Raw genomic sequence first — 12,596 nt, forward strand, 5'->3', positions numbered from 1 at the left:
GTGATTTGTTGAAGGCTCAGAGACCCGCTGAGGAGGAGCCGGGACACGACGATAGTAGCAAGGGAGACCGATGACATCAGAGGGGATAAAATGATTTCTGAAACTAGGTAAGAGAGCTATAAAAACTTTACAGTTTGGGGTCACTTAACAGGCTTTCTACACTTCATTGTCCCAAATTGATAATGATAATGAACTCATTCCCTCCATTCTCTTGTTTCAGGATGTGGTTTTCAAAGGCAGAGTTATGTAACATGTTAAAAACAATCACCAAGAAGATAGCTATGACAGAATAACATTGGTGCTTAAGGGGGTTTCTGTTCAGGTGGAGAATGTATTTCTAAGGAACACCTCGTTCTGTGGTGATGTCAATGGAATAAATCCAGCTTTCCAGGTCGACTCCACACCCTCTTGCACTCTCACTAAAGTAGGGTTATTGTCTTGAGTCTCAAAGCAAAAGAAACGTTAATGCTCTAAACACACACACATATGTACACACACAGTGGTTTTGGGGAGGAATTACAAACTGAGAAATCTAGAAAAGTTAGAGAGGAAAAATTATACAAATACATCTTAACATAAGTTTATGTAAAGATCATGTTTGGGCTAAGTGCCTTACATTCATTATTCAACCATCTCAACTGTGTATGTTCTTCTATCTGGAGGTCTGTGTCTTTTGATAAATAGCACTCAGTATAGACATGACAATTACGCTAAGTGCTTAAAAATACTTATTAAAGGACCAACAAATGAAAAAAATTAGGTGTAACATATTTCAATTAACAGAGCTCCAAGGTACTCATGGAGCATCAGTTTAGAAAACAGACTCTAGAACCTGGGTGCAAATTCCAGCTCTGCCACTGACTAGCCTGGAAGGGTACTTTGGTCTCATGTTCCCCAGTTTCCTTATCTGCAAACTGAGAATAAGAATAGGATCTATCCCCCACCTCCCCCACAAAATAGGATTTACCCTATAGGATTGTCAGAAGGATTAAATAAATTAATATTTTTTCCTGGAAAGTATCTGGCGTGCAGTGTGTTCTATACAACTGTTGCCTGCTTTGTTAGATAAATGAGGTCCTCTCCTCTGGAAAGAGGCGCAATACAGTATTTTACTAAGAGCATTAGGCTGTTGAAGCAAATCACCTGGGTTCAAATCATGATTATGCCATTTACTAGATCTGAAACAAGCTACGTTGCCTCTCTGAGACAAAGATAAATAATTGTAGTAACTTCATAGAGTTGCTCAACAGTAAAACATGATCCTAGTGCCTGGCACAAAGTAAACACTCAAAGACCAGGGGTGTGCCTGTCGGTTGGTGGTCCAGTTCAGGAAAGAGAGCTTCAGATGAAGTTGTCTTCAGAGATAAGTCATCGTTGATTTAAAAAAATCTCCAGAAAGAAGATCATTGTAGAGATTTGGGTTTGTTCCAAAAACAAGGCCTGGCTGCCAACTTGCAGAATTCTAGAGGTCCCTAACTCACATTCTAGAGCAGAGGCCCTCATGCATGCTCTAGAGCTCATGTCCCAACTCACGCTGTGGATTAGGTGCCCCTGAGCTCATGCTCCAGATCAGGGCTTCCTAACTCACTGACCCACTGCCATGAGTCCCAGGCTCAAGTGCCTGAAGGCATCAGGCTGATAAAATGAAGAAAGGACCTGTTCTGGAGGAGGCTGTGGGACCTAGAAAAGACTCAGAACCTTGTCCAAAGAGAGCAGGAGCTCTGGCTCAGGGCTGCCATATAAGCATGTGGGCCCAGTTGTTATTGGATCTTCTTATTTTTAAGAAGACCCCCAAATCCAGATTCTTACGTAATATTTGCCAGTTTTAAAAAGTGACAGTTAGTTCAAATATTTTAATTCTGTACACACCAAGTGAGACCTGTCTGAAGGCTGAATACGGCCTATTATCTCCTTGGTCTGCAACTTCTACTGTAGATCACACCAGGGACTCTGCTGACCAGAGCCTGCTCAGGGCCAGGCCAGGCCACCTAGATCACAGTAGACTGTGTTCAGCATCCTAGGACACAGAAAAAGTGATCCAAATCTTCATTAGTGGGAAGAGGAGAAGGATGGTGATAGAAGGACTGGGGTTCACTCTTTTAACAAATTGTCCTTATCTGACATTGGGACTTGCTTTAAACATGCCAGCGTCATTCAAGAAAAGTAAACCCAGGAACAAAAAGAGGAAAAGTAAATCCAGGAATTTTTATGAGAACTTCCCTTCATATAATTCCCTTGATTCTCACTAATGTTTTAAACTGTGCTGAAAAGAGACTAGAAGCCTGATTCAGCTGAGAGATGTGAGGAAGGGGAGAGTTGAGCACACAGAGTGAGGAATTTTCATTAGTGCTGACCAGAGTGAGTAATTACTTCTCCACAACAGGCTCGGTGTTTGAGGCCAAGGCTCTGATTTGATGTCTTCCTTTGATTTGGTGTCCTTATACTGGGGCAGTAATATCAGAGGCTCAATTACTTTTTTGTTGTTGTTATTTTTTAAATTACTTTTTAAAAAAGATTTTAAGTAATCTCTACACCCAACATGGGACTTGAACTCATAACCCTGAGATCAAGAGTCACATGCTCTTCTGAGTGAGCCAGCCAGGTGCCCCATGGCTCTATTACTTTTGAAACCAGGAAATTCAGGGGGAGGTGGTAGTTGTTTTGGCTAGAATTTGAACAGCACGGGCGGTTAGCAGCAGCTGCAAGCCATCCGTCTTCCTCCTCCTAGCTCCCCAGCCGCCATCAGTCCTTTCTCAGCTCTTTGGGAGAAGGAACAAATGGTGCTGTTAAATTGATGCTACATGATTTATAAATGCTTTATTATACTTTACACGACTATTGTGAATTACTGATGAAAGAAAGTATTTTGTAATTGCTTTGAAAACTGTATGAATGCAAAGTGGATTTTTATGATTAAAATTGAAACAGACTGAAGGTCAAGCAACATTCTATTGTTTATCCTCATAGTTTCTAAAATAAAATGTCGATAGACTTTTTAATGCTAATTTGCTTAAAAGCTTCATAGACAAAGATCAAATTTTAGAAATAGAAAGATTCACCTTCTGGTATAAAGCCAAGAACTTGCTCAATGCCAAAAGCTTTGCTCTGATGAAGTAACTCTATGAAAACTGTCCAAGACATATATATATGTTCCTTCCACCAATTTACTTCTGAAGATTGGTATGTGTTTTTGAAATATTTATGAAACATTGTTTCCTCAGATAAATATACAATGTACAAACACTGGCAAGAAATTTCACCATATTTTCAAAAGGGAATAGACTCATTTGCCATATATATTTAGCAATTATAGTAAAAAATAATAAGTAACATATACCAAGTGCCTATTTTGTGCCAGGCACTATGCAAAATGCTTTACATGCCTCATCTTAATTAACCCTTACAAAACTCCATAAGGTAGATACTATCATTATTCTCAGATGAGGAAACTCAGGAAGAGAGGTTTGGTAACTTGCCCAAATTGCCAGTAAGTGGTGAGACTGTGATTAAACCAGGCAAGATGACTCCACAGCCATACACTTCAGTACCTACAAGAAAGTAAAACTTCCTTGATTTTGGTCATGTTAAGAATTTGTGAAAATTCAGACATGAGCTAGGCTAAAGCTTTTGGACTATAATAAATTGTTAAGCAATTTAATGTATGGATATTAAAAGGAATATCTACTTATCAAAATGCTTAAAATTATTTAGCAGTATGAACTGCTATATGAACAATATCCAAATTACATAATCTTTTATGTTTCCAATGAAAGCTGCCATTTTTGTAGTCACACATTAATATATTTAACTGAAGTAAAGTAACTGTAGTTTTAAATGTGCTAAAACTCTGTTGAACTACATGGTTCATTATTATAGGCAGATATATGAAAGATCGAGTTATGACCATTTCAGACTCTTGCAGCCTTATGTTTCACTGCTGCCTCCTTCCTCTGCTGCTCTCCATCCATTCTGTTTTATTTGTGGTTCCTGGACAGACCATGAAATTTTCTCATTTTCCGTGTCTGTATGTCTTGTCTTTCTGCCTTGTTTGCCTTACCCATACTTCTTACTTCGTCTTATTTTAAAATCTTTTAAATTTTTTTAGATAGGGGTAGAAATGTAACTAACATAAAAAAATAAACAAAACATCCTTAACACTGACAGCACTTGGGTAACCACTATCCATTAAAAAATCAGAACATGGCAGGCACTCCAGAAGCTTCCCATTTTGCCTTTTCCAATCACAATCCCCCTTTCCCTCTCTGTACTATCTTGAAATTTATGGTTATCATTTCCTTTCTCTTCTTTTTAATCTACTATCCAAGAATGCAGCCTTAAACACTATAGTTCAGTTTTGCCTATTTTTTGTTTTATATAAATGGAATCATAGGGCATACACTTCTCTGTGTCTGTCTTTTTTTTTTTTTAAGATTTTTTTATTTTTATTTTTTTTTTAAGTAATCTCTACACCCAGCATGGGGCTTGAACTCACAACCCCAAGATCAAGAGTCGCAGACTCTATTGACTGAGCCAGCCAGGTGCCCCTGGTGTCTGTTTCTTTCTCTCAACATTATGCCTGTGAGGTTTGTCTTGTGTAGCTTGTGTATTTTAAATTTATTCATTTTCATTGCAGTACAGTCAAGGTTGGCAAAGTACTGCCCGTGGCTTACATCATAACATATGGTATGTTGGTACTACAATGGCGGAGCTGAGTAATTGTGATGGAGACCACATGGCTTGCAAAGACTGAAATATTTACTGTCTGGCCCCTTACAGAAAGAGTTTGCTGACTTTTTCAGCGTACTGTTCCATTGTGTGAGTATACCACAATTTGTTTTTCTAATCTTTTGTCTTGGATTTCTGTGTTGTTCATACTTTGGGGTTATTATAAATAACACTTCTCTGAACATTCTTGCATGTGCTTCACAGTACACATGTGCACATATTTACAGTGGGTATATCTTCAGCTAGCCAGACGATGCTAAAGCATTCCCCCCGCCCCAAAATGGTTGTACCAGTTTACTAACGTGGTATTAGCAGTCATTTAAAATTTTAGCCATTTTGGATGATTTACAGTGGTATCGCACTGTGGTTTTAACATGCATTTTCCTGGTTACTAGTAAGGTTGAGCACAGTTTCATATGTCCATTGACCATTTGGATTGACTATTTTGTGAAGTGCCTGTCCAGATTCCTTGTGCGTTTTTCTGTTGGGTTTTTTGTTTTTTCCTTATCAATTTGCAGTTATATTTTCTCTCTTCTGGATACAAACCTTTGTCAAAGTTCCACTCATTCTTTACATCTCAGATTGAGGTGACTCTTCTTTTAAGGAATCTTCCTGGATCCCACCAATCAGGTAGAGGTGCTCTTTTTTCTGCTTCTATAACCCTCACACTTCCAGCATAGCCTGTTATCATAGTGTATAATGTACACATTGTAACTCAAGAGTCCCTCAGTAGGATGCTCACTAGGGTGCAGGTTCATAAAGAGCAGGGACTAGGCTTTATTTATCTTTGTATCCTAGCTCTTAGCTCAGTAGGCACTCAATAAATATTAGTTCAATGGATGAGTAAATGTCCACCCAGGTATAAGAAGTATATGTAGGATAGAAAATATAAATTACATTGTCAATATAAATATATATGTATTTTCTCTCAATGTCAGTATTTAAGTGGATCAACTGTATGCTATTTTCAGAGATTCTCTTCTCTCCCAATTCAGATTGGGATCTTTCTCTTCCACAAAAGTCTGGATTTGTGAGGTTTTATTCTTCTTCTAAACCAAATATCTCACCATTTCAAACATAATGGAACTCCCTGTATAGGTTTTATCACCTGATAGGAATTTGAGCTAGGCACTGTGACAGGGATTACACCGATGCCTGAGTAAATTTAATCACTTTTAACTATTTGAGGAAATGCTCATGAACTTATTAGACTCAAACAGATACAGAAAATTTAGTTGGACCCACCCTTCCTTTCTCTCTTCCTTCCTTTCTCTTTTCCTTCTCCCTTTCCCTTCCTTCCCTCATTTCTGATCCTTCATTCACTACTTGTCGATTCTTTAATGAATTCTCTTCAGTGCTGCAACTTCATTCTTAAAAGTTCTCTACCATTTAAAATTACTGACCACTTCCTGCTTTTTGAAGCCCTCCTTTTCCTTGTGTTCTCTGGTGCTATATAGTCCTAACTGTCTTCATTCTCTGTCATTTTTGTTGAATTGTCCTCAAGATGGCTAAATATGCCTGACAACTCAGCCCAAGATGCTTATGCTCTTCCCACATTCCCTCTCTTCAAGACTTTACCTATGTCAATTCCTCCTGGAAATCACCATCTCCAGGTATGTATCTGTAAGAGTCTCTTATAGAAGTAGTCCCTATGTATCTGTAGGCTGTCCACTGCCACCTCAAATGCAACATGCCTGTGATGGAACTGCTTTTTCACCACACACTGACTCTCTTTGGGATGCCCTTCCTACTGTAAGAGGCATCATTATTTCCACAGTTACTCAGGCTCAGTTACACACTTACTCAGAAGCAGGAAGTCATCCTGGATTCCTCATTCTTTCTGTCTCTTCATATCCAGCCAGCTACAAGATAGTAAGTTCCTTCTTCGTAATGTGTGTTATATTTGCCCCTTGCATTCCATCCTATTGCTGTCCCCCACATGCATGTCCTAATTGTCCACTTGTAGCCTTGACCAGTACAAGAGGTCTTCTAAATAAATGTCCTTACTTCCATCTCTACCCACTCAATTTCACATTAATCTTCTAAAAATACTTGTCCATATCTATTGACTACTCATTCAAAAGCATTTACAGCTACTTAATTCCTGTAGAATCAAGGAATCCTTCCTTAGTCAGGTCACAGCATTTCATACTCCATTTATTTCCAAACTCATTTTCTCCCTTTCTCCAACAAACCCCCCGTTAGCTTACTGCTCTAGTCAATAGTCATTGAATATGCCTCAACCTCTTAATCTTTTTCTAACTAATAAGCCCTATTTGTTCTTCAGGGTCAGTTAAAGTCCTAGTTCTAGTTCCAACTGATCCTATTCAAAATTGATTTTTCCTTTTTCTGACACCTCTTGTATCTTGTATTGTAATTTTTTATTCATTAATTCAACAAAACTTATTGGCCATTGTTCATGTGCCAAGCACTGTGCTGGACACAGGGGATACAAAGGTGGTTAAGATAGAGTTCCTGACCTTGAGGAGTTCATGATCTTGTCCAGTTTGACCATTTAGCATATAAAATACTTGAGGGCAGAAACTGTCTTATTCCTCTTTGTATTTCCAGTACTTTTCAGCATCTTCTATAGAATACATATGTCATATGTATTGATTGCTGTTAACAGTGGTGGTAAAAAACGATGAGGGTTTCTTGTTTTAATAATATGAGAGCAAGGTAGAGGCCAGCAAAATTTTACTTAATGTATTTTACATAATTTTACTAGAAATTCAAAGCTACCATCTGTCCTTCTGTTGGGTTTTTAGTATTGTAAAAACTCTTTTAATCTTAAAGCTGTACGTGCTTTAAAAATCCGTAAGGCTATTGTTATTCAGATTCTTTTCTGGGCTTTAAGGATGAAACTAACACTTTTGGATCATTTGCAGAGTTAATTATTCATTAAGAAATTCTGTAACACGCTCATATATACACTCACACACACTCATAAATACACATTTATAGATTACTATACAATAATCCAGAAAATTTATCACAAAAATTGTACCCAAATCTCACTAGTGCAGTTGGTAAACCTGGCATAAAGCCAGGATGGATAATAATAGTTAACTTTTATTAAGTGGATTATCTTGTATTATCCTCTTTAATCCTCAAAACAACTCTATTATGTAAGCACTATCAGAACCCTTCTTTTTCAGATGGGGAAACTGAGATATAGCAACATTTATAAACCTGCCACATTAGAGAGTGAAAGAGCCTAGATTCAGAATCCAGGAACTTTGTTTCCAGAGTATTATGTGCTTAATGACTATGCTATTATTTCTCCCATGGAGACATAAATAATGGCTCAAAATCCCCCTGCCCACCCTTCCAAAAAAAGCGTGGGGAAGCAGAGAGAGAGAGAGAGAGAGAGAAAGAGAGAGTGAAAGAGAGAGAGTAGGAGAGAGAGGGAGAGAAATAGAGAATGGAACTGAATGGAAAATAAATAAATTGTTTAGGATAATTAGCCATCCTAACGCGGGGCACTGGGAATTTCAAAGGGCCTCCTCCTCTTGCCCCACTGAGACTTTACTCTCTGTCTCATGTCCTCTGTTTGGAAAAACCGGAGGAAAACAAGGTAAGAGACAGGCTGATCATGAGCATACACAGCTGTCACCAGACCGGTCTGGTTCCGGAAAGGTTGCTTACAGTGGCCACCGAGAGGCAGAGAGGCAGGAGGCACCACTCTTCCCTACTTACAGCAATCCCAGGACAGAACTGCCAGTGCTAAATAGAGGGCTGGCGAGTTCCAGCTCACTCCCCCACCCCCTGACTCTTTGCCCTGTCCACTGGAGTGGCAGGTAGAGGTCAGAGAACAGAATAAAGACAGTTGGTTTGTGCACTTGGGGGGGATACAGAGTCTTGGCTTCTGAAGCAAAGGCAAAGGCAAAAACAAAACCAACAAAAAAAATGTGGAAGAATTGGACAGAAAGGGGCACCAGGAGACGAGGCGCCTCAACCAAATAGGAACCAGATGCAACTTTAAAATATGTGCCTGCTTTCCGTGCTGACATGCTCAGTCTGGGCCCATACTTACACTTCGTAGTGTGACACTCTGTTACCTCCTCCAAACACCTAGAGTGGAGATAGCGATTATACTCCCTTCACAGAGAGAAGTGCTTCTGATAATCACAAAACCAAAATGACTTCTGAAGAAAGCTGTAGGTGTTTCTGATTCAAGCATGACTGCATTTATACATATTTGTTTGAGATTGTTAACATGGTTAGAAGGCAATAAATCAGAAAAAAAGTCAATTTTTTTGCCCTTAAACACTGTCAGTGTGTAAGCCCCGTGAGCCTATGGTGGGTAGCGCCCCAGTTCTTAAAGTGCAGAGCAAGATGGCTCTGGCTTTGAGTTTATGAGTAGACAAGGTTTTAAGGTTAAGGAAAGTATGTGTTTGTGTCCTATGGATTTACAAAAACTTGTCCTAAAAATAATTGATAAGAACAATCAATGGAGCAAACATAGCACCACATCACAAATATTTCTCAAATGATGCTTTTTGAAAAAGTATAGAAAAGATTCACATGATTGGTTAGTTCTCTGATTATCACTATTATCTTAATCCACTTGAAACTTATAATTAAAAATAAAATTAAGAATATTGACATTTTTTTCCTTTGGTAGCCTTAGCCTTAGATAAAAATAGAAATGTGGATATTTTGAAAGTATATGTACAGATTTTCTCTATGTCTCTGGAAGAGAGTTTGCTTGCTGGCTAGCTCAATTTTTGACAAAGAAAAATGGGCTGCTGCTTCCAGCACAAAGATGCACTGTTCACAGAACAAACCAAAAAAATGGAGAATTTGTGTTTAAGTTGAAAAGAAATTAATATCCATCATGATAATTTATTTAGTGTAAACTTTCTATTAACTGATAAAATGTATACCTTATTAGAATGAAAAGTGTAACTTTGTAATAAGAACTTAAAATACTGATATCTGGAAATTCTAACAGCAAGCAAGACATTCTAAATTTCATTTTCAGTACCCCATAATTAAAGCTATTGTTCTGCTTTTTAAAAACTCAGTTTTATCCATGCAGTTGTATACTCTAAAGTTTCCAAAAGAAGTGAGGCAAAGTATTTGTGAGTTTGAGCTGCCTCTGTTCCTTCCACAGGGCTGCCATCTGGGCTTGTTTATTTGTGTTTCCAACTTTCTGGAACAGGGAGTTTCTCTGTTAGGGACGGGGCACCAAGCAAAGGAAGTGTCTTACAGAAGACTATCTTTTTTCTTCTTTTTTTAACTATATTTTCAAACTTCAAGTTTAGCTTGGTCAAAAATATCAAATGACTAGAACAATCACAACATTTTACGTAGTGGAAAACCTCAGAATTATCTTAGCAAATACTCTTTCACACGATACAAATCATATTCCCAACATGCTACCTTCTTGTGACTTTCAGATCTTTTTCAATACCCAAACTGTCATTGAGGCTATAGCTATTTGGCTGGGAAATCAAACATTTTTATCTATCCTTCTACAAATACGCATTTGATTTAAAAATGAAAGAAATAATTCCAAGCATTTTTCTAATTTTATAAAGTACAAATGAGCCATATTACAAAAAAATGAAGCAAACAAAACAAAAATCTTCAAAATATAATAAAGAAAAAAGGATTATTGTTAGAGTTATACAATCTGTGAAGAATAGTTTAAAAATTCAAAAGCAACACTTAAAAAAACTAGTGCCTTCACTTTGAAAGATTTCATTTAGCAAATAAAATAGAAGCAAAAATTACCTTGTAAAGTAAAATCCAGCAATACATATTCGTAAGCAAATTCTGTCTTTGTTTCCACTTGAGGTCTCTTCAGGGTAGAAAATATTTTTCCAGGGCTGCTATCATCAGGGTCTTCTAGCTTTCTAAGTCCGCACCCCATGGCAAAATCTGTAAGGAATTAAATTGCAGGATAGGGGAGGGAGAGCAGCAAATTCTGTTGTTTAAGCTGCAAAAAGAAAGTTACAGACTTAACTGCTTTGATTTTTTCAGCTAAACCATAGATAGTCAGAAAGAAAACATATGAGTCCAAAGAAAGGAGCTGAAGACTTTTTCTATCCATTTTTCTGTAAAGTCGTTGAACCCATGATGATTAAGCTACAGCTCTGGGAGGCTGGGCTTGGTTTTAGGAGAAACATGCAAGCTGCTACAACTTAGCGGAGAATTTCCATGCCACGTCAATTTACAGCCAGCCCCCTACCAGAGTTCTGTCGCTCAGGGCACCAACAGTGCTTTGTCTGTCCCAGTTGGCTGGATGATAAAAGAGGTGTCCAAAAACGGAAATAAAAGGCAAAAGTGCAACTCGGATGGAATTATCTACAAGTAAAAGATATATTCAGGCACAGTGGCATGGAATTCTTTCTCTGTTTTTTCTTTTCCCTCTTTCCTGTGCCCACCCCCTCCTTCCTCTCTGCTATTACCAGAAAAGCAAAAGGAGGGAGGAAGGGAGGGAGAAAGAGAAAGAATAAGAGAGAGAGAAGGAATGAAAAAAAAAAAAAAAAAAAAAAGGATTCTCAACATGGTTGGAAACAAAAAATCATTTCCAGAAAGGAAGTCAGCTTTAGGAGGAAACTGTTTCTGGAGTCTAAAAGGAGAAAGGTAGTTTTTTTGTTTTGTTTTGTTTTGTTTTTTAAACAAACCCTTCAGTCTTTAGGAAGCACTTTTGAGGATTTCTTTCCACAGGAAGACTTTTCCGCTGGAAAAATCATATACTAATGAAAACTGCCAAATATAAAAAAAATTATATTGCAATATTTTAATAAAAATATTTAATTGCAAAGGAGGACGGTTATGTGGGTAATTAGTTTCCCCAACATTCTTAAGTTTAAAATACTCTACCATTAGGCAGCTTATGAGAGTAACTATTAACACTTTTACAGGTCCCAAAGTATTCTTAATTACAAAAAAAAAAAAGGCAACAAAACTGGCAACTTAATTCATTCAGTGTTATAAATTGCCATTTACCTGAAGTCAAGAACAATTTATAATGGACCAGTTGTAATGAGTGTTTACTGCGTTTTACCACGTACAGCTCAAGTAGTATGGTGCACTCATCAAAACTGTGAGTCCTGGAATCAGACTGCCTGGCTTCAAATCCTGTTTCTAATGCTTACCACAGACGTGATCTTGGGCAAGTTACTTGACCTCTTCAAGTTTCAATTTCCTCCCCTACAAAATGGAGTTAATAATAGTAATTACTTCACTGGCTTGTTATGAAATAGGTTGAATGAGATAATCTTATCTCATATCTTAATACTGTACTTGGCTAATAGCACAAAATAAATTTGTTAATGTGCCTCCATTATAAAACAGTGTTGAGAATAGTAATAGGGAGGAAGTGATTCTGCCACCACTCCCATTATTTACAAAATAAACCTAATCACATTTCAGAGTCTAGAGAACATAAGCCTGTAAAGATTTTTCAATTACATTGAAGAGTACATATGAAAACTCTCAAAAGGGGGGTGGGAAGGGTGCCTGGGTGGCTCTGCTGGTTAAGTGTGTGCCTTTGGTGTAGGTCATGATCCCAAGGTCCTGGGATCGAGCCCCACATCGGGCTCCAGGGAGCCTGCTTATCCCTCTCCCTCTGCCTCTCTCTCTTTCTCAAATAAATAATAAATCTTTAAAAAAAACAGGGGGTGGGGGAGATGGATTAGTTCGTAGATCATTATGATCTCTTGTCTCTTCCTTCTGCCTACTTGTCTTTAAATAGTATACTTCTCAGAAGTGATTTTAACAGAAGAAAATTCCATGGTCCTTCATTCTCATGGATGAGCATGGATGATGGTAAGTGATTTCAGTTTGGCTAAAAAGACAGGCGACTCTCACCCAGTGTGATTCATTTGACTATTCAAGTGCTTTCATGCCTGTCA

The 12,596-nt window shown here is 37.9% G+C and overlaps 2 protein-coding genes across 3 annotated transcripts in view; one reads left to right on the forward strand and one right to left on the reverse strand.

The window, feature by feature from the left end:
* Positions 1-11,180, reverse strand: part of RFTN2 (raftlin family member 2) — a 66,583-nt gene extending 55,403 nt beyond the window's left edge. The window contains exon 1 of the mRNA XM_045806398.2: positions 10,468-11,180. Coding sequence (XP_045662354.1) covers positions 10,468-10,606 — 139 coding nt within the window. The 5' untranslated portion in view covers positions 10,607-11,180. The remainder of the gene's footprint in view (positions 1-10,467) is intronic.
* MARS2 (methionyl-tRNA synthetase 2, mitochondrial) overlaps positions 1-12,596 on the forward strand; it is a 91,874-nt gene that overhangs the window by 68,759 nt on the left and 10,519 nt on the right. Inside the window, exons 4-5 of one of the 2 annotated variants that reach the window (XM_045806394.2) lie at positions 15-107; positions 4,634-4,815. The gene's annotated coding sequence lies outside the window, so the exon portion shown is untranslated. Of the gene's footprint in view, positions 1-14; positions 108-4,633; positions 4,816-12,228; positions 12,511-12,596 lie in introns of those variants that run through there. The other variant, XM_045806397.2, reaches the window with a different exon arrangement.

Source organism: Ursus americanus, chromosome 1 (genome assembly GCF_024610735.1).
Source record: "Ursus americanus isolate L20-20 chromosome 1, mUrsAme1.1.p, whole genome shotgun sequence".
Classification (NCBI taxonomy): domain Eukaryota; kingdom Metazoa; phylum Chordata; class Mammalia; order Carnivora; family Ursidae; genus Ursus; species Ursus americanus.